The sequence below is a fragment of the Tetranychus urticae genome, chromosome 3 (assembly GCF_039701765.1).
Source record: "Tetranychus urticae isolate SD_2017Ah chromosome 3, NJAU_TeUrti_SD_1.0, whole genome shotgun sequence".
NCBI classification, from domain to species: Eukaryota; Metazoa; Arthropoda; class Arachnida; order Trombidiformes; family Tetranychidae; genus Tetranychus; species Tetranychus urticae.
The window spans coordinates 6,384,110-6,409,592 of record NC_142960.1 but is presented as its reverse complement, the minus strand read 5'-3'; the positions used below and the strand labels follow the sequence as shown (position 1 = coordinate 6,409,592).

Below are 25,483 nucleotides of genomic sequence, written 5' to 3'. Positions count from 1 at the left end.
TAACTATTGGGTTACTTTATTATTATCTAATCTTTCTCATCCAGATCAACTAATACATTGAAAGATTAACTCTTTGCTTACTTCGTACTTCTCTTTAGCAACATCATTACTTTTCAATCAAAGAGTTAGCTTTAAATGCCCTTGCAACTTTCATTTCCTTTTATTTTTTGTTTCATTCCATTTCTTGGTATTACACTCGTATTAATCCTTTCCTCGTTAAATCATCTCCAAGTTAGTTGCTAGACTAAGACTGCTACTTCCAAGACTAGAACACAAACTCTTGTGCCATTTAATCGACAATGAAATTACGTCTTTTCTGCTTCAGTGACGAAGAACTATTTGTTACCTCTGATTCACTTGGTCAGTTCTTGGGGCAGTGCTACGAGAGAAAGTGCTTCAAGTGCTGACTTGTTTCAAAGAGAATGACAACCAAAGAACTTCACCAAGTTACAAAGCAAACAGATAAACTGACTGATAAACCATCCTGAGTACAAAGTAGATTTTGGGCGAAGAAGCTTGAAAACATGTGAAATACTTTACAGACGTTTGCCTCCGAAGATTTGCCGGTGCAATAGAGATTTGAATATTTAACAGAGATGCTGATGAAACTATTTCCTGGATTCTTAATCGGAAAGCGATCATAATGCTGATAATGTTCGTGATAAATTGATACTCTCTCAAATGAGAAAATTTTCATCTTGAATTATGGGAAAATCAGCAAAAATTATATGAACAATGAATAGGTTTTGACAGATCTGTATAACCGTTTCGATTGTCCAAGGTCTTTGTAAGATTGACACAGCCGTAACTGTGACAATGTAATACAATAATTATTGCCACAGTTACGATTGTGTCATTTTTGCAAAAGCGAAAAGCGACATAATGCTGATAGCTGCTGATGATACTCGGGATAAATTTATTACTCTCAGAATCACGAGGAAATATGCGAATCTTGTAAGCGAGGAATGGATTTGCAGCTATTTTATCGCAACACTGAAAAGCAGACACTTGGATGGAAGCTAGTCATGGTGATACTGTAGAAGCTATTCTTGATCAAGCTACTGATGAAGTTTGTGAAAAATTAATCATTCTCTCGAATTCTTTTCTTAATTATGAAAAATAAACGAATTTTGAAGGTGCAATTGATGGATTTAGACAGGTTTGTGTAATCGTATCGATTGTTTGAGGTCTTTGAAAGATTTAAACAGCCATAAGAATGGCAATGTGATACAATAATTATTGCCGCTCTGACTGTACAAATTTTGCAGAAGCGGAAAGCGATCGTAATTCTGGTAAAGTTGGTGATGAATTAATTATTCTGCTGAATAAGGAGGAGAAAATAATTGTATTTCGCCTGAGAAATGTTTGCCAGACCTGTAACACAAATCTGAAAGAAAAGAACGTCTCTGCAGGATTCCGACACCCGTACGAGTGACAGAATATTACTATAATAATTATTTGCCACTCATACGGATGCTAGAATCTTGTAAATACCAATTCTGCGTTCTCATTTCAGGCCAAGAAGCACATCAACTTTATCCTTTTTATATCGTTATGATTATTTAATACCTTCTGTTTATTTCATTATAACCGATTCGATTGTCCAAGGTCTTTTCAAGATTGACGCACCCGTAACTGTGGCAATGAATACAATAGTGATTGCGACAGTTACGAACGCATTATTTTTTAGAAGCGGAAAGCGACATGATGATGAAGTTTGTGAAAATTTTCTTGTTAATTTATTTTAGACCAATCAACACCAACTTTATCCTGATCTTATCAGTATGGTTATCTAATGTGTTCTGATTACTATGATAAATGCGACGTCTCAGGTCAAGAGGTACATAGATTGTGTGAACTTCCTCAAGATTAAAAAAATGCAAGGTAAGCACTCGAAATCGTATTTAATTGGGAAAAGCTGAGAGCTAAAGTTGGTCAAGCTTATCAATTATTCCAATAGAAGAGCTGCAGATTTAAATCTAAAAAACTTATGGGATCAGATTAACCTTAAAATCATTGGTTAAGAAAAAGTCATAATTAGCAATTTTCTACAATTCAAGCAGTTCCACTCATCTTTTTACTCTTTGGTTACTTTATTATCTAATCTAACGCATCCAAATCCACTAAAACATCTAAAGATTAACTCTTTGCTTACTTTGAACTTCTCCTTTGCAGCATCATTACTTTTCAATGAAAGAGCAACATTTAAATTCCTTTGCAACTTCCATTTCCTTTTATTTTTCGTTTTATTCCATTCTTGGTATTACACTCGTATTAATCCTTTCATCATTTAATTATCTCTATTTTACTGACTGTCAAAACTATTATCTTAAAAACTGTATGAAACTATTTTTATCTCTTGTATGTCCTTGTGATCAAATATATGAACTTTATAAAAACAAAATTCAGGCTTTGCTACCAGAATTGTTGCTACCTGCAAAAGCTGGTGAATTAAAACAAACTTTTTGATGAAAGTTAACTTCTTCATCAATTATTGGCCGATTTGGATGTAAGAAAATTGAAGCTGATCTCTCTGCAATCAGATGATCTCATAACCGTTTAGATTACCTGAGGCTTTTTCAACTTGATGCACCCGTAAGAGTGACAATGTAATATAATAATTCATGCCACTCTTACGAATGCACCATTTTTGCAGAGGCGGAAAGCGACATAAGCTGATGAAATTCGTCAAAAATTAATCATTTTTTCGAATGAGAAGAATTCCATATGAGTGGCAATGTAATTCAGTAATTATTGCCGCTCTTATGACTGCACAAATTTTGCAGAAGCGAAAAACGATCGTAATGACGAAAAATAGCTCACTCTCTCAAATGCGCATAGAGGAGAGATCGATGTTCGAGAGGATAGCTTCAATGCAGCTGATGATGCTGGTAAAATGCTTATGTTAACTTCATCCTGATCATAGAGACAAGATTCAAGCTAAGCACTTCGAAACTGCATCTAATTGTCGAAAGGTGCAAGCAAAAGCGATGAAAAAACAGAATGTTTCTGCAGGATTCAGAAATCCGTTTGACAAATATTACCAGAATAATTATTAGGTAAACCAGAAATTTTTTGACAGTTTTACAATGATTCAAATAATTAATTCAACATCTTTAAATCTATTCAAATATTTCCATTTTTTTGTGCAATAATTAATCAATATGTGCTTTCAATTTGCGGAATTTATGAAATCAGTTTTTATTCAACATTCAATTCACAAATCGCATGATTGTTACACTTTTATTTCATTGGAAGCATCTGGCGATAAAATTGTATAATTGAAAATTGAATGTGAAACCACGACCCAAACGTTCCTTGGATCCTTTTCAGGGTAAATGACATATGACTGTCTATCTTCACTCAAAGGAAGAGAGATTGTATCGACAAAATTTATAATATTGATTATAAAATAATCGTCTTTTTCGATTTTAGGGAAAAGTAAAGCAGTTTCAGAATCAAGCTCAAGATAAATATTCAGAGGATTCGTGGCTGAATCAAATGTATGAACTTTGAATACTCGTTCCATTAAAATACGACGAACTTGCCACATGAAGGAGCGCTCATATTCTTTTTGAGTTCGGTCCCTTGGAAGCGTATATTTGATTTCACTCATGTTATATTTTATGTCTAATTCAATATGCTTTGAATCGATCCTTACTGGTCCATGAATAGTACTTGTTTGAGTCTTGAATAAATACAGATAACAATTATCATTTTCGTCGATTTTTACTTTGCTTCTTGGAAACTCCAGATCTTGCACGAAACTATCATTTTTCCATTGAGCATTGTCTTCACGATTCATCCACTGTAAGTCAACACTGGTTTTGATATTCATATAATATTTGACATCAACTTTGGTCGAATCCCAGTCATCACTTTGATGTGACAAACGGATGAAGGCTAAAATAACATAAATAAAAGGTAATAAGTAAAGTTTCAAATCCATTGAACGCTTAGTTGATTGAAGTGAACACGAGGAATTGAATAAACGATCAAAACATATACTTTTGTAGTTTATTGAACAAAGTTTGAGGCAAAGTGACAGTAAACAAAGGTCTTTATGTAGTCAAAATAACGGGCAGTCAGACAAAGAAAGGTCAAATCCTGGTCAAAAAGCTGCCGCGGTCAAAATAATTGTAACTTCTAACCATCATTTTATGGTTACCAAATTGGATACGTGATGTTTGAAGAAATGAAAAAACTTATTTCATGTCACTTATAATGGTGATTTCAAAAAGTAATCAAACTAACAATTGTAAGGTCAGGCACTTCGGGCTTTTCTGAACTATTTATTGGTAAAAATTTCATTTAAGCATCAACTTTACACTCAAAGATGCTCTGGTTACTTAGTTGGTATGGATGCGAAAGTAACCAGCTCTAGTTACTTAAACCTGAGAAACTATTACCGCTGGTCGGTTCCAGTGTACATCAACATCGCTGTTAACTTGAAGATCAATTCAATCAAACTCAATGGATTTTAAAAGTTTTATTTGTTTTTTCTCGGTGTTTCAACTCGCTTCATGTATGGTAATAAAGGAGGTAAAATCTGGTCATGTTGAGAATAAATTTCGGTATTTTGAAACCGAATATGGTAAGTTTATCTAAAATCTTACTTTTTCACTAACCTTGCATCTAGAAACTACTTGACTTAAACAAGTTAACTCGATGAAGATAATTGGTGATATGCTAGAATCGAACTTCAGAAATTACTGTCAAAATTAGCGAACAGTCGAGTTTAGCATCCTTGATTATGCCCGAAATCCTTACAAATTACAGTAAAATTGTCGTAGTTGATTTTTGAATGAATTTGCCCTACAGTTGAGGTATCGTACGATTGAGATGGATGCGATGCTTGAGATTTCAAAGACAAAGACTGACAAAAATTTTGATGAAAAAATATTCTCTTCTAGAGAGACTGTATTGGATAGAAAGGGCTGATTTAACATTTCGACTTAGGCTGCCACATTATGTTGGCCAAAGACTTATGGAAGAGGATGTGGTGATACGCACTTTCCCCACTCAAGTAAACCTGTTTAATGGAAGCCCTGAATATACCAAGAATGTGAGCTTGGAACTGGAAAGCTCTTGTGGCTCATCGAAATCATCATTTGACAAGACGGACGTCGTTATGTTGACATTGATAGAGAAGGACTTGGATAATGTTACATCACACATTATTAAATCTATCAGAGTCGATCCTCTTTCAGTTGATTTTTATCCTCATAAACTGACCATGAAACAGTTCGAGAGTCAAGTTCAAGCTGGATTAAGAGATATAGAGGATATGTGCCTAGGAATATGTCAACATCCCTTGTCTCTATTAGACGAGCAACCTGCTTATCTTTCTCCTTTTTTTAAAGAAAAATGTGCAACAATGTTTATGAATAATTGTACATTCCCTCCAAGAGAAGTCGAATATCCGAAAATGTTGGCAGAAATGGAAAAGTTCATCACGACTCTGAAATATCTCATTCTATTTCGCCGTAATGATTCACCAACATGTCGATTAAGTCTCTTAGACTACTGGAAAGTTGTTGAATTGGACTACAAAACTGCTTCACTGTTCCCAAAATTGACTAAAAACCATTATTTTATCGCCACTTTTGTAGATGTTGAGAAAAAACAGACCATAACTCGACAAATCGACGAATGCAGGATTATTCTTGATTAAAACTTAATGTGCCACTAAAAAAACTTTTGTGTTCAAATTTTTTATTTTAATATTCATTCTGTTTGACATAATCTGAATTTAAATATGCTGTTAAATACTTGCTCCATTCAATTAAAAAAAGTTCAACATTTATTAATAGAAACGAATTCGAAACCAATTCTGGTAAAGTTTTCATTATTCATAGCGACATTAAAGATCAGGGCACTAGATCTAAACATTTAAGAATGCAATTTGCAATTGAATCGTAATAGCTTGTGCAATAATCTTTTTTCTCGATTTTAGGGAAAAGTAAAGCAGTGTAAGATGGAAAGTTTATTTTGTTTATTATCATTGTAATCATAAACCTCATGCTCAACTTTCAAGCGTGAGAACGAATAATGACCCTTGGACATAAAGGACCCTTAGTGCAACCCGAGTAAACAAGTGCACTGTGAATAATTCCATGAAACAGAGGATAAACAAGTTGTAAACAATTCCAAGAATTGTTTACTGGTTAGTCTCGGGAGCCCCTAAGTGAGTGCGATAGCCGATATATAAGACCCTCAAAAAGCGAGCTAAAGTCAGTGTGAATTTAGATTACAAAAACTGTATTTTTACTCTTTATCTTAGTTAAAATAAAGAACTCTTATTTGTTTATTTGTCCTTTTACCCATTTATTAGTTCCTAGTTCCCTAGATAAGACCCCTATTATCAGTGGACCCTCATTAAAATCTTATCTTGTTGGCCCAAGTTCTAGGGCCCACTATTTACTTATACTTTAATTGAAGTATAGTTTCATTCTTTACAGCAGTTTCATAATCCAGCTCAAGATAAATATTCAGAGGATTCGTGGCTGAATAAAATGTTTGAACTTTGAATATCGATTGTTTCACCTTTTTTAAGGAACTCGGTGTATAAGATTCCAAATGAATCCCAAAACACGAAAAGCATAATTTTTGCGAGTTTGACTCAATCATGACCTTTGACTTACCTTTTACTTATCAGCTAGTCATTCTTTCGCCTCGTTTGATGGAGCAGAAGCATATGCTTAGCAGACTTAAGACTGGTCAATTCAAACTAGTGGTCGGATTGTGCTGCAGAGATGTTCAACTTGACGATTTAAAACATGTAATCGACCATCGAACGAGTTTGAATTTTACTCTGGTACCTGTTTTAAGCAACATTATTACCATTTTCATCACAACTGTGGCAATTGTTCTGCACATGAAACAGAAGAGGGAGCTCACGATCGAAGCTGTCGATTTTGATTTTCAAACAATCGATGAAAGAATGGAGAGAAATTTATGGGAAAGAATCCGTGGCAGTTTCACTCAATCAGCTTTGGTTTAATTTTTTGAACTCTGCAGCTTAACAAGATTTAATAATGCTGATCACGATGGCGTTGATATTTCAACTTCTGTGTCTACCAGTGCAGATAATTTGAGATTTAGTTGCGATCACAATGATGCAGACGTATCTGTTGGCTCTAATCCTTGATAATTTTTATGTGAATTCAATCAATTCGTACAATCTGATCTCAATTTGCAATCATTAACAATATCACATACCTGTTATTGCTCTGTTTCGTGAGGCTGTGAGCGCCGCTTTTTGGTTTTATTATTTTATTTAAATAAAATTGATTTATGATTTTGTCTGGAGTTAATTTTTTATCTCGGAGATGGCGCTCTAAAAACAGGCAAAAAATTGTTTTCATTGACTTAATTTAACTAATAAGCACTTAAATGTACTTACTTTCATTATCAAAAAACTGATGGGAATACCCATAAGAATATTTTTAAGCATAATAAGCCCTAGAACTGGGCACATTTTTGCACATTCTGCATAATTTCATTTCATATTTTCTTATCTTTCGTTGGGAATCAGATAATTTATTTAACCTTAAAACGATTGCTCAAGGAAAAGTCATTATTAGCAATTTTGCACAATTCAAGCCGTTCCACTCATCTTTTAACTCTTAGCTTACTTTATTATCTAATCTATCTCATCCAAATCAACTAATACATCCAAAGATTATCTCATTGCTTAATTTGTACTTCTCTAAGAGAAGTTCTCTTTGGCAACATTACTTTAGAATCAAAGAGTAACATTTAAATGTCATTTGCTTTTGTTTTTGTATAATTCCATTTCTTGGTATTGCACTCGTCTTCATCTTTTCATTTTAATCCTCACCAAATTATTCCTGAAAGACTAGAAATCAATCTTCTGTATTTGTGCCATTTGATTGACAATGAAAGTTTTTTTCTGGTTCAATGAAGAAGAGCCATTTGTTACCTCTGCTTCACCTGGCCAGTATTTAAAGCAGTACTACGTGGGAAATGCGACGGATTTCAAAGAGAAATGAAAAGCCAGAATTTCGAGTTCACCAAGTTACAAAGCAAGCAAATGAACTGGTTTTTTAAAACCATCCTGTTCACGAAGTTGATTTTGGAAGAAGAAGCTTGGAAACATTTGGAATACTTACATCCGTTTGCCTAAAAAACTTGCCGGTGCACTAGAGATTTGAGTATTTAACATAGTAACATGAGTATTGTACTATCCTGTTCTCATCGTTATGATTATTTAATACCTGCTGTTTAGTTCATTTTAACCGATTCGATTCATTAAGGTACTTTCAAGATTGAAACGCCCGTAGCTATGACAATGTAATACAAAAATTATTGCCGCTCTGACTTGACAAATTTTGCAGAAGTGGAATGCGTTCATAGTTTTAATAAAGTTCGTGATGAATTAACTACTCTCTCGAATGGGAAGACCTTTCTAATTGGAAACAAGTAAATGTATTTTGCATGAGAAATGCATGAATTTAGACTGATATTCAACGCACATCTTCATAAACGATTCCATTGTCCAAGGTCTTTTCAAGATTGATGCAGCCGTAACTGTGGCAATGTAATGCAATAGTTATTGCGACAGTTACGTTTGCACCATTTTTGCAGAAGCGGAAAGCGACATGATTATGAAGTTCATGCTAATTTTGTTGTTAATTTATTTTATGCCAATCAGCGCCAACTTTATCTTCCATTATGATTATATAATGTCTTCTGATTAACTATGATAAAAGCGACGTCTATGGTCAAGAGGCACATCGATTGTCTGAACTTCATCCTGATTATAAAAAATTCAAGGTAAGCACTCGAAATTTTATTGAGAAAAGCTGAGAGCTAAAGTTGGGGAATTAAAACGGACTTTTTGATGAAAGTTAACTCCTTTACCGATTCTTGGCCTATTTCGATGTTAAGAAAATCAAAGGATCAGTTGGGATCAGATTAACCTTGAAAAGATTGATTAAGAAAAAGTCATAATTAGCAATTTTCTACAATTCAAGCAGTTCCACTCATCTTTTTACTCTTTGGTTACTTTATTATCTAATCTAACGCATCCAAATCCACTAAAACATCTAAAGATTAACTCTTTGCTTACTTTGAACTTCTCCTCTGCAGCATCATTACTTTTCAATGAAAGAGCAACATTTAAATTCCCTTTCAACTTCCATTTCCTTTTATTTTTTCGTTTTATTCCATTTCTTGGTATTACACTCGTATTAATCCTTTAATCATTTAATCATCTCTATTTTACTGACCATCAAAACTATTATCTTAAAAACTGTATGAAACTATTTTTATCTCTTTTACATCTCGTATGTCCTTATTCAAGCTGTGCTACCAGAATTGTTGCTACCTGCAAAAGCTGGTGAATTAAAACAAACTTTTTGATGAAAGTTAACTTATTCATCAATTATTGGCTGATTTGGATGTAAGAAAATTGAAGCCGATCTCTATGCAATCACAGATGATCTCATAACCGTTTAGATTACTTGAGGTTTTTTCAACTTGATGCACCCGTAAGAGTTACAATGTAATATAATAATTCATGCCACTCTTACGAATGCACCATTTTTGCAGAGGCGGAAAGCGACATAAACGAAGAATTAACGATTTTTGCAGAGGTAATTCATGGATTTAGATAGATGTGAGTAATCGTTTCGATTACCCGAGTCCTTTTGAAGATTTATGCAGCCATAAGAATGGCAATGTAATACAGTAATTATTGCCGCTCTTATGACTGCACAAATTTTGCAGAAGCGAAAAACGATCGCAATGACGAAAAATTTCCCACTCTCTCAAACGAGCATAAAGAAGAGATCGATGCTCGAGAGGATAGCTAATGCAGCTGATGGTGCTGATTCAAGCTAAGCACTCAAGAATCGCATTTAATTGTGGAAAGTTGCGAGAAAAAGTTGGTGAAAGCAAAGAATGTTTCTGCATGATTCCGACACCCGTACGAGTGACATATATTACTACAATAATTATTTGCCACTCATACGGATGCTAGAATCTTGTAAGTACCAATTGAACGTTTTCATTTCAGGCCAAGAAGCACATCAACTTTATCCTGTTCTCATCATTATCATCATTTAAAAATGTTTCGATTGTCCAAGGTCTTTTCAAGATTGAGACAGCCGTAAGAGTGACAATGTAATGAAATAGTTATTGCGACAGTTACGTTTGCACCATTTTTGCAGAAGCGGAAAGCGACATAAGCTGATGAATGATGATGCTCATGATTGATTTATTAATTACTCTCTAAATCATGAGAAAATAAGCGAATCTTGTAAGACCAATGAATTGATTTTCAGCTTTTTCAACAAGCAGACACTTGGATGGCTAAACAATAAGCTTTTCTTGCTAATGAGATATAGTTGCCTCGCATAACTATAATGTGTTGAAGCTTTGATCGAGAAACAGATCGCTTGCAATTGCCTAGCTTCACTTCTGGAACTGTTGATTTTAATTTTTCTGTTCATCTGCTCTTCTAGGAAACCTTAACGGTTGAAAGGCCACAGCCAGTATCAAAATCTTGCATTATCATCTTCAACTTGTATTTCAGCAGTTATACAATGTATGTGTAAACCAATAATAAAATCTTATTTCAGAGTTGATTGAAATGATCTTTATTCAAAATATATCCTGTCTCCACAAATTGAATGTTGATGACTTAAATTTCATTAAAAGCTTTATCTATGGGTACAATTGTGTAGTTGAAAATTGAATGGGAAACTGCGAAACCGTCGCTTCCACCAGAAAGTGTGTCATGTCTGTCTGGCAAATATTTACTTATAAATGGAAATTTATCAAAATTTATGATATTAATTATGAAATAATCGCCTCTTTCGATCTTCGGGAAAAGTGACGCAGTTTTCGAATCCAACTCAAGATAAATATTCAAATTTCGGAACAAAACACCCACATGGCCCTCAATTTCAAGTTTATATGTCAATTGCGATAAGATGCAACGAGCATTATACATGAAGTACCTTTGAAATTCCTTTGGATCCGTGTTCCGATACTTATCCTTAGTACTTTGGCTTATATTGAATCTCAAATCTAATTCAATTTGATCAGACCTGAGCTTTATCGGTCCATGAATAGAATTAGTTTCATTCTTTAGTAAATAAAGATACAAATTATCTCTATCGTCGAGTTGCACTTTGCAGCTGTTGACTGTATAAATAACGCCTTCAGACAAACTATCATCTCTCCACTTGGCATTGTCTTTACGATGCATCCATTGCGAGTCAACACTGGTTTTGATATTCATATAATATTCAGTTTCAGAAGCAGCATGAAACACTAAATCATCCCATTGACTTGACAAATGAATAAAAGATAGAACGTAAAGAACATGAACCAAATGAGATTTTGAATCCATTGAGCACTTTATTGGTTGAAATGAACACAAGGGTTTGAAACAAAAACGATTAAACGATCACACTCTTTGTGTCTATTTAACATAGTTCGGAGTGAAATGCAGTAAACAAAGGTCTTTGTTGTTCAGCTGAAATCGGGTTCTGTCAAACAAAGAAAGGGTAAGTCTCGGTCAAGAAGTGGTTGAGGTCAAGTTACTTTTAACTTTTTTGGTTATTTTATGGTTACTCAATTGGAAACTTCAATGTTTGAAGAAAGTAATGATGTTCATGCTTTTCTCAATAGTAATTTGAAAAGGTCATTACAACTTATTAATATCTTATTCCAGTTATCCTGGATTTTGTATTAATTTTTGTGTAACATTTCATCTAAAAATATTTATTACACCGAAAATGTTCTGGTTACTTGGTTATAAGAGAAGTGAAAGTAACCAGCTTTAGTTACTTAAACCTAGAAACCTTTTATCGCTTGTCAGTTCCAGTGTTCATCAACAAGTATCGCTGTTAACTTGAAGATCGCTGTTACTCAATTCAATCAAACTCAATGGATTTTAAAAGTTTTATTTGTTTTTTCTCGGTGTTTCAACTGGCTTCATGTATGCTAATAAAAGAGGTAAAACCTGGTTATGTTGATAAAAAATGGAAACTGCAGTATTCGTATAAGAATGATTTTGGTAAGTTTATCTAATTCTTAATATTTTCCCTTGAATAACCTCATACTTGGAACCAAATGAATTGAACAAGTTTAACTCATACTCATTGTCAGAGATACAATAACCTGTGGGGAAAAAGTTTGAGACTTTTTGGTTTTTTTCTTGTATCTCGTAAGATAATGGTTGAATTTTTCTGAAAATTCAACATGTTAGAGTTGGATAGTGTAGCTTTGATATCTGAGAAATCCAGAATGAAAAAAAACAAAGGTCACTTCACAATCATCGCTCAAACTAGGAGGAAAAAAAATTTCTATTTTTGATTAATGTAAAACTCTCATAGACAGAAAATGACTAAGTCAACTTTTTTGAAGCTAAAATTCTATTCAAAATTGAATATCTTTCAAATGACTAATCCGAATTTTTTGGATTGTATTTTAACTGAAAGGTCTTAAAGAGTTGCATCGATTGGTCTATTTTTTAGCTTCATCAAATGTTGTTCATGAGGTTATTCACGAAACCAATTTCATTCAAAAAAAATTTTCTCCTCCTAGTTTGAGCGATGATTGTGAAGTGACCTTTGTTATTTTTCATTCTGGATTTCTCAGATATCAAAGCTACACTATCCAACTCTAACATGTTGAATTTTCAGAAAAATTCAACCATTATCTTACGAGATACAAGAAAAAAACCAAAAAGTCTCAAACTTTTTCCCTACAGGTTATTCTATGACTTAAAAATTTAAAGATAAAAATTTTAATGAAAAATATTCTTCTCTAGAAGTACAATTATTTCCTCAATTAGAATTGCCCGTTAGGGCTCCACACTTGGTCACTGATATGTTTCGGATCGGGGATATCGTTATTCGTACTTTTCCAACTGAAGTAAACCTGTTTCATGAAAACACTGAATATACCAAGAATGTGAGCTTGGAAATGGAAAGCGCTTGTGGTTCATCGAAATCATCATTTGACAAGACAGACATCGTCATGTTGACATTGATAGAGAAGGATATTGACAAAGTTACATCAAAAATCGTTAAATCTATCAGAATCGATCCTCTTTCAGTTGATTTTTATACTCATAATGTACCCATGAAAGATTTTGAGTGGTTTGTTCAATGGGCTGTAACTCGTGTTTGTGAAAATTATTGTGACGGAGTCGACAGATCCAGTTATAATATTGTTCATTATTTATTCTCGAACCCACCACATAAATGTACTTTGCCTAACACTAAGAATTGTACATTTAATGCAAACGAAGTCGACTATCCTAAATTTATGGCAGAAATGGAAAAATTCATCAGAACTTTGAAATATCTTCTTCTGTTTAACTTACGATCCAAAACGTGTAATATAAAGCTGTTGTCTAAACGATATCGAGAGTCAACTCCACTGATGGTTCTTGAATTGGATAACAAAACTGCTTCATTGTTCCCAAAATTAACTGATAACCATTATTTTATTGCACATTTCATTGACACCAAGAAAAGGCTGACTTCAACTCGAAACATTGATGAATGCAGAATTTTTTCAAATTAAATTTTAATATTCGATTAAAACAATTTTCAACTTTGTCATTAATGTATCAATCATTTCTGCTAAACCAAGATAATCAGTAAATAATGTTTTGCATCAACTGAACTATTTACAAGTTTTCATTCTCATCTGGTCTGTGATGCTAAACGGTAAAAGTATAGAGCAATGCTTGAAGGTTAAGTCCTGATTAATCAATAATACATCATCAAACTAATAACGCATGTCTTTGACGGTAAATGATGCTCAACTCTCCATCAAAGACTACCTTATCTACTCCTTAAAGTTCAGTCTTACATGATTCCAAATCTGGATGATATTCCAATGCAATAACTTGCACTTATTTGCCAGTGTAAAGCTTAATTTTTATTTGTCTACTTTCATTGACAGAGCCATTGAAAGCAGTCCACCAATTGGAGTGAAAAGGTGAATCAAAATGTTTGAAGGCGCAGTAAAAGGTAAGACAATTTCAACTTGCTTTTTCATGTCAAGAAATGCGATTCATGTTGATGGAAATTCTGTATTTGCAATTCAATTGGAAACTTAGCAAAGAATTGAAACAAAATATTTTGTCTTGTTTTTCTTGAAATTTCCAATTCGGAAATTGAAAGAATAATAACATTTTTTTTCTTTCGTGTTGACAATATTGACGTTATATTGACATGATGATAAATGTTCATTTTATTTTCCACTTTTTCTTTTCATTCCCTTTCATCTTATTTTTCTTACTTTCTGAGTTTTCTTTTCCATCTATTCAATACTAAAAATCAGACATTATCCTTTTGCAACATGTTATTATTGCTGATTCAACTAAATTGATACGGAATATCATGATAAACTATTGCCAATAATGTAAACTGAATCTAACAATCAAGTGAATTGGCAAAGAAAGCAAAAAAGTCAACCAAAATTTTACATTAAACGGTAACAATGCTTGGTTAGATTGAAGTCAATAAAAAGCGAAACAAGATTATGTCAAGTTACCTTTAGGCAAGAATGTACAAGGATTATTGGTCAAAAATGTTGGCAGCATTGAATAGACTCAAAATTCACTTCGAAAACTAAAAAATTTCAATCATTCGAAGACGAAGCAAAGGGTCTTCCAATTGATATTCAAGACCCAAATTGATACTCAAATCAGAATCAATAGAAGACTGAGAATCGGCAAAAATTAACAGTTGATTCAAAAAAAATTATCCTTTGATTTTGTTGAAAAATTGTTGTTGATGAAACGTTTCTTGAAATAAATGTTTTAAGATGAAAACATTTGAATAAGATTTACTTCTTGAACTTGAACTGTTTTTGTTTTCAACCAAATATCAACTAAACAAAAAGACTATTTAAAGCTTCGATTGATTGAAAAACACGAGAAAAGTCAATTGTATGAATGGTCAAACCTTGGATTTACAATTTACTTTAACCTTTCACACCTGACCATTGAAAGAGTTTTCAGTTTTCTCTATTTTTATCCTCTTCCTTTCACCTTTCATCAAGTTTACCTTTTTCTGTTACAATATTTGTTAAAACCTTAAAAGGATGAAATTGTTTGCTTTTCAATGCTTTATTCATAACCTTTTTTTGCCACCTAATTGTTACAGCTTGAGCAATTCCCTGTTTTACTTGAAAGATTATTGAGATTACGTGACTGAATAACTTTAGGATAGCATGGTAATGAAGTGAAGACAAGACATATTTGCCAAATTATTACATTAAAGACACAAGAATTTTCTGTTCCCTCAACTTTTCCTCTTTAAAGAAATGCAATGAAATGGTTCCTTGAAGGTTACTTTGTTCATATTGATGGAGAAATGATGGAAAAATGAATAACAAATGAACTGACTGAACTTTGCCAAACTGGAATAGAAATAATTTGAGACAAAAATATGTTTTCAACAATCAATTATAAAGTGAAATAACAAAGTCACAATCATCATTCAATGTTTCATGATCATGCAAAGTCCCGATTCTCTGGAAATGGTGAACATTTATTTTCCTATTAATTGAAACATGAACAAATTAATAACACATTAAAATGATGCAAAATTTTGCTTCTTTTTTTTCCTCATCACTTTAATTGCAACTTTTAGTCAACATTTTTAATAATAAATTTTGTCAACAACAAAAAAGTGTCAATTGAATAGAAATATTTTTTCCTTTTTTTTTGGTGAACTTTTCATGTTAATCGTTTATCATGGGTCAACAATTTGATTGTTATCAGCTTACGAAAAGGAATTTGATTAAATTGTTTTTATCCACATTTAGTTCTCAAGTCGAATGGGCTGATAACTTTCACTCCCAGAAGAAGTGAACTTTGAGATTCATAAATTTATTGTTTGACAAGAAAAGTGGAAACAATAAAAGTGAAAATTTTCACACTTGAAGACATTTTCTCATCATAATCTTGATCTTGATCATATTTCATCTGAAATGATGGTGAAAATGCTATCAAAGAAATTGAAATTTCTTTCAACATTTCCATCGATATCCAAAGTCTCACACTGAAAGAAACTTATCGTTAGCAAACGAAGAATTTTAAATTACTGAGAAAATAGAGTTTTTCGTAAAACTTTCTATTCTATTCTTTTAAAGTTCATCACATGAGCTTTCAATATATACAGCCAATGCTGAATTTCAAGGTCGATTCACTAATTATTTACAGTTATCAGAATGGCTGATGAACTTCCAGATGGAATCAAGTTGATATTGCTCGATGTCGAAGTCGAAAAATTCAGACAAATTTTTGTTCATTGCAATTCTTCATTTCTAGTTACAATCTGATCATATTGCTTCCTGCATCATGACTTGTTCATTATCCTTGTGTTTTAATTGGAATTTGACTTCTCTTATTTCAATGACTCAACATGACAATTGTATGCTTCCAGCATCGACACTATCCATTCCCTGATGTTTTAATCCTTTTCATCACCCAAAATGTTCCCATTGCATGGCACAGCATTTCAACCTCTAACCTTTCTCTCCTTCTGGGCAAAAATTGAGATTGTAAATGTTGCACTGAAATAAACGATAAATGTATTTTCATCTTTGTACTACTTGATCCTTTTATTTTGAACCTTTGTTGCCTATTGTTGAGCTTTATTTTCATTTCGTTACAATATTTTTCGGGTCATTAATTTCTTGTCTGATAATGTTGATTCTCTTTCATTTCATTTATAATGATAATGGTTTCTCAACCAATCAGTCAATGAGAAACGATATTCATCTGTTTGTGTCTATTTTTCTGGTCAAAAAGAGGAAAAATATTTATTCAAAAAAAAACATTTAAGTTGAAGCAAAGCTGAGCTTCTGACGTCACTGGGAGGTAAAACTCCCAAAACATTGTTTACTTTTTGCAGCCTTTTGTAAGTGTAAGGGAGTCAATATCATCATTTTTCACCTTTTCCTGCATCATATTACCAATCAATCATGTCTCATGCCTTGAATATTCAAATCTGGACAAACCATTGAATAAACAGGATTTCAGACGATTTATGTTGATACTTTGACTATTAAAACAATGAAGGTGAAATACAATGTGCCATGCCATGAAAAGTGTGTAAATAAAATCATTGTTTTGAGTTGAGTTGCAAAATGGACTCTAAATAGAAACCAGAACTTGACAAAACTCGGAATTATCAGAGAATCTTAAAATCCGTTTCATTGTGGTTTGAAACATTATTGTTGATAATATTATATTTTCGCCAAATAGTAGTAAATCAGAAGCGCGAAGGCAAAGGGGCGGGTCAAATAAACTTCAAAATGAATGGACTTACAGTCTTCAAGGTTGAGCAAGTCTTTTATTTTTCAATTAAAAAACTTACGATTTGATTTTTTGGAGAAATGGCGAGGATTTATTGAATACTCTTCGAACTCTCTCTTTCCCTCTTTATTATTTTTAGAAACAACAAATTCGACAGTTTTCGTGAAAGAGAAGAGAAAGTTTGAAGAAAGATTCAGATGAAAGTAGGGGTTTATCCTCTGACGCATTGAAAATCTCTTCGAATTCTGTTTCATCAAATGATGAATCCTCAGTTTAATCTACTTCTGACATGATGGTGATGATGGCGGAGATGGAATACATTCCGTAGAGGAATATAATGGTGATGGTGCAGAAATGTTGGAACTTTGCGGTTATACAGCTACCGTTATAGTGCCATCACTGACATTCATTAATAACTCACTGAACATTGCTGCACCATGGCAATAATTGTAGCAGCCGTAACGACCGAAAAAACAATTTCATGAGCACTTATGATGATCCAATAATTGAAAAACAGAATAATTTAAAAAATAATTCAATGGAAAATTACAAAACAAATTTGTAAAATCAAAAAGAAATACAGAAAATTGAAATAATTTAACAAAATTGAACAAAAAATGAAACTTAGTCGAAAGATTGAACCTGTCCGAAGCGAAAAAGGGTCGGTAAGTTAGGCCAGGTCAAGTCAAAGTTGAAAAAAAGAAATAGTGGCAGGCGAAACAAGTCACATTGGTAAAAAATACCATTTCATCAAGTGCATCCAAGTTGTCAGTTTGTTCCGGCTTCTCTTCTGTTTCCTTGATTTTTAAACTTTTTTATTAAAATTATCATATAATAACAATCATTTCAATTATTTTGTGTTCACCAACTATAGAATTATTATCATGAGTGCTCATGAAATTGTTTTTTCAGCCGTTACGGTCTCTGCAAGTATTATCATGGTGCAGGAATACGGAGTGAAATTGTTAATCAATGTCAGTGCTGGCACTATTACTGTTGCTGCATCACCACAAAGTTCCTTTTCTCCACCACACAATCATACAGTATCTAACGCCAGAGCTTGATCCACCTCCACCTCAATCACCATACTAGTAATAAAATGTCCTTTCTGGTCCCCTTTGTGTACCAGAAAGCTCATTTTAAGGAATGAAATGGTTCGATAACCGATAATACTTTTGATTTCATTATCATTATATGTTATTGATAATTTTAAGTAATAAATAATTTTTTTTATATTACGCAATTTAACTTGGCGTTTATATTTAATCTAACTCAAAGCGTTATAATGATCTCCATAGAAAAATAATGTAAAAAAGTGACCCAGAAAATATGTTGTTTATAATGATGTCGTTAATAATGTCGTTTATAAAAAACGCGGGAAATCATTGGTGAAATGTTGATTAATATTTCATTCCTTAAAATGAGATTTCTGGTACACAAAGTAGCCAGAAAAGACATTTTATTACTACTACCATCTTTGAATCGTCTGATGACGGAGAGACAAAGGAAACTATGGATTGATAATTTGCTGAAGAACCTGAACTTGAAGAAAAAGTAAGTTGTTCAGATTATGAGTCCTCAGTTTGTTCGCAACTTCAGTCGAACTCCCTCTTCCCTCTTTACAAAAATGCAAAAATTGTTCATTATTAAGGAAAGATAAAGAAGGAAACAGAGAGTTTAACGACTATTCTCAATTTTCATTGCTCCAAAAACGCAAATCGTAAGTTTTTTAATCAAAAAATAAAAGATTTTGAACTTTGAAACTTTCGTTCCATCTATTTTTTACATCTTCGACCCGCCCCTTTGACACCGCGCTTCTATTAACTTACTACTCTAAATCTCAATGGAATGACCCAGAAAACAAGTCAAATCAATATCGGCACGGAAGGGCACCAAAGCAGGAACACCTGGCATATTTGTGATGCTAAAGGAATCAACTTTTCCGAAAACTGTGAAGGAATTGCAGTTTTCAATTTTGACGAGAACTGCCGCGTTGGCAACAAACTAAAGTCTAAGGTCTACTCTGCTGATCAAAGCTTGAGTTTATTTTCAGTTTTTCGAATCATTCTTCTTTTCCAAATTCAGAAACTCACGTCTTTACCCTTGCAACTGAATGGTCCGAGCCTGTGTATGAGTCTATTTAGTTTAGGTCTTTGATTGATCAATTTTGCACGATCCAATTGATCAAGTTAATGCATTTATGAACATTTATTGTTGCTCTTTTTGTACATTTTAAATGACTGACTTGAGGTCTGGATCTACCAAACGATCCTTTAATATTGTTTCTTGCAATTAAAACACTTGAATAAAGTGAATCCAATGGTAAACTTAATGATCCTTTTCACCGAACAATTTCATTTAATGAATTTCATTTTCATTTTGTATCGTTTTCATCGTTAGAAACTCATGAGCTTACGAACAAGTTTCACTTGAAATTAATTACATTTTTCCCTTTGAGCCGTGAAAATACAATTACAAAACATTAATTTACTTTTATCAACAATAACAGCACCTTATAACCTGTGTTTACCTGGTTAAAATGAAACATATAAATATAATTGATGATGATGACCATGTTTGAGATTTTCATAGGAAAAGGTAAACAGAAGGAAAGGAAAATCTAAAAATATCCAATAACAAAGTGTTCCATTTGTTTATTCAGGCTATTTTCATGTTCAATTAATGTTCAATTTAGCAAGTTTAAATAGCAACCAAGATTGTTGGTCACCTTAAAAGTAAATATTTAGTCAGTTCAACATTCATTTCAAAGTTCATTTGTCCATTTGCCAAATCAATCCCAAAACATTTGACCACAAAAATTCAATTCATCAAAATGGTGTAAAAGTCCATTTCATTTCACCTTTTATTGAAAAAATAAATGTTGAACAAGAATGAAAATTTCATTTGAAAAACTCTAGAAAACATTGAACCGAATCTGGTTGAATAGCAAAAATTACTAAATCTTAATGACTCTTTTTACCTTTATTTTCATGCTAAATTGTGTTGCTAAATTGTTACCAAGTTTAGCAGTAATTTGGTTTAATAAATTTATGAACAAAAGAGGTTAAACTTTGGTTAATAAACAATTTGCAGTTTAATTGTGAAGTGTTTTAATGAATGTTGATGCAGTGAGATTCAACCAGAAAGATTCAAATGCTCATGAGATTTAAATTTTAGGTGAAACTGGTTCATTTAGTTTAACAGTAAAATTTAATAAAACATTATCATGTTGACTGTCGAGTTGAATCGTTTCTTTGTTCATCTTCTGAATGTTTAATCGTAACTTTGATTTGCAACTTGATTGTCTGGCAATTTGCTCAAGACTAATGTTTCAATTTGTTTAATTAAACTGCAACTTTGACTTTAAATTGTTTCTCTGCATTTCGTTGAAATTGAATTTGAAAGCTTCTCAAATGATTTTATAATGCTTACAACTTTAATTTGCTAATCGATCATGATTTACATTAGATGAACATTTCACTCGAAAAAGGATAAACAAGGAAAATTTTCATTCACTGATTAGTGGCTATAAGAAGATAATTTATATTTAGTTGACAATTTGATATGAAAATTAAAACTTGCAAGTAAAGTGATGAACATTTTCAGCTAATTGAACTGATGAACGTTGCAAAGATGAAAGTTAATGATTTTGTTAAACTATTTTCGCTTGAATCAGTCGAGAAATTGTGATTCATATTATCATGGAAATGATGATGATGGTGATTAAGAGATGAAAATGTTTCTCAAGACAATTTGTAAACTCATTATCTTTATTGGTTGATGATAACAGGGAGTGAAAAAAAGGTTGAGCCAAGAGAAGCAGATGAATATGAAAAGAGATTTTCATTTTTCTTTTCAAAATTATCCTCAGATGGAACAAATGCTTTCCTTTCCTGAGGCTGGACCGAGAATAGAGTCGTGAACATGATGTTGATCTTATTTTAAGTTCATCAATCAAAGGCTTACCTCAAGTGAACATGGAAAGTAGAGAGAGAGAAAAGAAGTGAAATTCGTGAAAAAAAGATGCTTTTGACATGGAATTTTGACTGGAATAGAATTTTCTTTTTTTTCCATTCTTTTTTCTTCCTCATCATTTTGTGGTGACGATAACGTCATCATCATCAACAACATCGTCATTATGAGTTTTTACCTTTTCAAATGATAATGGAATAAAAGTTTTCTCTGAAAACTATTTTTAACTTGTCGAGGCTCATTTCTTGATGACTGAGACATTGTTCATGTAATCCAAGTCGACTGATTGAAACAAGTTTACTAAAAAAATGGAAAAATATTTTCTTCTCTTTTCAGACATTTTATTGGAAGATGAATTATTCATATTGCCACGATATAAACCCAAAGATATGGCTAAATTGGCCAGCACAACTCAATTCGCCAAACATGAACTTCGAAAAATTTATCAAGGATTCAAACAGGTAAACATCGATTTCGATTAAAAGTTCAATTTTCAGTCAAATCGATAATTTTGGCGATCTTCTTTCACTGTCTTTACCATCATTTGTCTTTAGGTTATCAATCATTTCAATTGTTCACTGCTTCTGATTTTCATTCCTATCCAATGATTAATGATTTTGCCATCAACTCATTCACAATGAATACATAAAGGAACATCATTTTTATCATTTCTCTTCTTCTTCAGTGAAAAATGAACATTTCAATATTGATTTCAATTTCCTTTCAACATTTTCATCTTTCAAATTATCAATAAAATCTTTATTAGCTTTATGCCATCAATTGAATACTTTTGACTCAACATTTTGCTCTTACAAAGCTTGAATCTTGTTCAGTTTAATTGGATTGCAAATTGAAATTGGTTTACATTGAAATGTTGATATTAAATGGAAATATTATTTTCACTCAAATATCATTATTTGCTGTTTGGCTTGTTTTAATGCTATTTTTATCATTTCAATTTCATCTTTTATCCTGAATGCTGATCAAAGAAAATGAGATTAAATTGAAATCAAAAGATATTGAAATTCATTTTTTGTTTTCTTCTTTTCGCTTCTCATTTACATTTTAATTATTTTGCTTTTCCATTTTTACTTGATTAACTCAATTAACTTGCAATCAGATTTTCGAGAGTTGAAATAAGATTAAGTTAAGCAAATTATGTTCAGTCCAATGAAACATTTTCAACAAATGATGGAACAAGATTAACCAGGAAAATATGGAAATGCTGAGCAATACATTTATCTTTAATATAAATCTGCAATTATTTGGATAATTTAATTTAAAATGGGAAAGAAGTAAACAGAAATTCATTTTTCCAGTTTTTCAATTTTCTGGTTTGCTAATTGTAGAGGAAAATCAACAATTGATGAAATTTTATTAAACATTTGAAAAAACAAATTCCATGAAATTGAATAGCTAATATTTCAATTTCAAGATTAAGGTAACTATTTGGAAATTTGGTGAAAAATTGATTCGAAAAGATTTACTGAAAAGATTTGACTGACTCGATGAATTTTGCATTTGAAAGGAAAAATGTTAACTTCAATTTTTCATTCTTATTCAGGAATGTCCGAATGGTGTTTGCAAAGAAGATTCATTCAAAAATTTATTCTCATCTTTCTTTCCATTGGGAGGTGAGTTCTGAGGATTCCCAGTCAATTTTCAGGGAAAAAAGATTTTAATTTTGATTCTCTTCTTTTCTGTTTCAGATGGTTCATTATATGCATCATGTGTATTCAATGCCTGTAAAAGGTATCTCAACAAAAGCTCAATCAATTTTGAAGTGAGTTTTTCAAATTTCATTTTCTTGTTCAATTTTTTTCTTTTCATTTTCAATCTTCTTAATGAAATGTTTCTTGGTGTCTCAGCAATTCTTGACCATTTTATCGATGCTTTCTCGTGGCGATTTAAATGACCAAATTGAATGGGTCTTCATGTTGTATGATGTTCATGGTGATCAAGTGATTACCAAAGATGAAATGATGATTGTAGTTAAAGCTGTTTATCTGATGCTTGGTTCAAGTACTCAACCTCGAGTCAACGATGCTCATATACGTCAACATGTTGATAGAGTTTTCAAGGTAATTCTGATGAACATGATATTCCCTATCATCTGTATTGATATAAAAATGTAATTATGATGATAGTGTTTACATGATATAATAATTGATCAATATTCACTTGCAATTTCAACGTTGATTACACTGATGGTTAATCTGATTTACTGATTCATCAATGAATGTCTATTATTATCTCATTGTCATCATTATCATCATCATTTTCTTGTCTCTTCATTCATCTTTTTTTGTTAATTCATTTTGCTCTTCATCTTTTTACTCATTGCCATGATAATCAGGAAATCGATATCCATAATCGAGGCTCTATAACTTATGAAGATTTTTATTCTTGGTGTAAAAAGGTAAATGTTCATTAAACTGTTTAAAGAAAATGTTGAAATTCTCATGAAAAAATCACCTTTCATTTCAGGAAGATCGGATGCAATCTTTTGCCATTTTTGACACTGTCTTTTATGAGTGAAAACTGGAAAAATTTCACTTAAATTGAAATATTTTTTCTTCCTTCTTTTTTCTCATCACTAATTTATTGGAAACTAAATTCATTCACTATTCAATTAGATTCATTTGTTGATCACTTTTTTGACGCACAATACATGATGGATAATTTTGACATAATGTTACGAAAGGAAACTCGATTATCTTTTTAAAGATACTGGACACATTGTAAATGAAATGGACGCTTTGGACAATTTACTGATTAGAAAATTGTATAATTTTCAATTGAATAAACAATGATTTGAAAATTGTTGATCAACAATTTTAAAAATTATTAACATTGATTACATCGTCTATGATTTATGATTAAAAGTTTAATTTTTCTGTTCATTTGATCTTCCAGGGAACACTGTTGATTGATTATTAACCTTTGACTGGCTATGTTGAAATGCTATTATAACTCTTTATGAAAAAAGGCCACGGTTACAGTTATTATCAAAATTTTTCATCCAACTCTTTAACTTGTATTTCAGCTAGTTGTAACCTGTTCGGAGAAAAGATTGGACGTTAACTTTGATGTGGCAAATCGAAGTAGCCGTTAAATATTGAGAATATTTTAACAGTTTTTTGTAGATTTGTGAATAAGAGTATGAAAAATGTCTGGTGAAAATTTGAAATTTCTTGCCTGAAGATTCAGTTAGTTATCGAACATGGAGTAGCGCAGGTCGGTAAAATATTTTTTCATTTTATATTTCTTTGCATCACTGAGCGCATTGAAAATGTACCTGATGCGGTCAGGTTTCGTGAAAAAAACCGAAATTTGGAAAGAAAATGATGTTTAAAGTAGCAATAAGTGAATATGGTCATGCACAGGTTAATGATCAAAATGGGCGATTTGGAAAGGCCAAAAATAGGTCTAAACTATTTGATAAACGATATTTCTGCCGTCAAATGAAAAATTTTGTCTCAAAAGAGACCTATTCTGAGTAAAACGGTAAAATGTTATGAATTGTGAACGCGAATGTTTGACAGATGAACTGATCTAAAAATTACATATTTTGTCTGCATATTAGCATATTTACAGCCTCGCAAAGTTGTCGTCCAATCTTTTTTCCGAACAGGTTATATGTAAATCAATGATAAAATCGTATTTTAGAGTTGATTGAAACTGTCTTTATTGAAAATATATCTGTTTCCACAAATTGAATGTGGTTTCAAATTTCGTTGAAAGCACTATTTATGGGTACAATTGTATAGTTGAAAATGGGATGGGAAGCTGTGTAACCTTTGTATCCCTCATGAGAACGAGTTATGGTGTGCTTGTCTGAAAAAAAGTAATCAAATTTATCGAAATTAAAGATGTTTATTATGAAATAATCGTCTCTCTCGATCTTCGGAAAAAGTGAGGCAGTTATCGAATCCAATTCAAGATATGTATTCAGATGAGGAATCATGCGGGACTGGATTTTATCAATCCTTTTATATGCCAATAGCGTTAAAATACAACGAGCTTCAGCCAAGAAGTAAAGTTGAAATTCCTTTGGATTCTCAAACCAATACTTATCCTTAGTACTTTGGCTCAAATTGAATTTCATATCCAATTCAATTTGCTTGTAATTGATCTTTATCGGTCCATGAATAGAATTAGTTTCATTCTTAAATAAATAAAGATAACAAT

The 25,483-nt window shown here is 32.2% G+C and overlaps 2 protein-coding genes and 1 long non-coding RNA gene across 4 annotated transcripts; all 3 read left to right on the top strand.

Annotated features, from left to right (window-relative positions):
* The first annotated feature begins 1,890 nt into the window (after positions 1–1,890).
* Positions 1,891–3,726, top strand: LOC149093267 (uncharacterized). The gene is made up of 2 exons (XR_016199860.1): positions 1,891–3,334; positions 3,436–3,726. It is a non-coding gene; the product is annotated as an uncharacterized LOC149093267 (long non-coding RNA).
* Positions 3,727–3,984: 258 nt separating this feature from the next.
* LOC149093266 (uncharacterized) lies at positions 3,985–5,820 on the top strand. Its single transcript, XM_089269221.1, has 2 exons — positions 3,985–4,594; positions 4,914–5,820. The coding sequence occupies exons 1-2, from the start codon at positions 4,474–4,476 to the stop codon at positions 5,672–5,674; spliced, it is 882 nt and encodes a 293-aa protein (XP_089125347.1). The 5' UTR covers positions 3,985–4,473; the 3' UTR covers positions 5,675–5,820.
* Positions 5,821–7,605: 1,785 nt separating this feature from the next.
* On the top strand, positions 7,606–24,188 carry LOC107371139 (A-type potassium channel modulatory protein KCNIP1-like). Of its 2 annotated transcripts, XM_089269223.1 has the most exons (8): positions 8,593–12,052; positions 12,809–14,021; positions 21,629–21,753; positions 22,857–22,926; positions 23,002–23,075; positions 23,161–23,373; positions 23,649–23,711; positions 23,780–24,188. In XM_089269223.1, the coding sequence occupies exons 2-8, from the start codon at positions 14,000–14,002 to the stop codon at positions 23,828–23,830; spliced, it is 618 nt and encodes a 205-aa protein (XP_089125349.1). In that variant the 5' UTR covers positions 8,593–12,052; positions 12,809–13,999; the 3' UTR covers positions 23,831–24,188. The 2 variants fall into 2 exon arrangements, with proteins under 2 accessions (XP_089125348.1, XP_089125349.1); XM_089269222.1 differs by lacking the exons at positions 21,629–21,753; positions 22,857–22,926; positions 23,002–23,075; ... (1 more) ...; positions 23,649–23,711; positions 23,780–24,188 and having other exon boundaries at positions 7,606–12,052; positions 12,809–14,004.
* Positions 24,189–25,483: the final 1,295 nt, after the last annotated feature.

Coding starts and splice junctions, on each gene's coding strand:
- LOC149093266 (XM_089269221.1), top strand. CDS start 4,474: ATGGATTTTAAAAGTTTTATTTGTTTTTTCTCGGTGTTTCAACTCGCT. Junction 4,595..4,913: donor GTATTTTGAAACCGAATATG/GTAAGTTTATCT, acceptor ATTCTCTTCTAG/AGAGACTGTATTGGATAGAA.
- LOC107371139 (XM_089269222.1), top strand. CDS start 11,923: ATGGATTTTAAAAGTTTTATTTGTTTTTTCTCGGTGTTTCAACTGGCT. Junction 12,053..12,808: donor TTCGTATAAGAATGATTTTG/GTAAGTTTATCT, acceptor ATTCTTCTCTAG/AAGTACAATTATTTCCTCAA.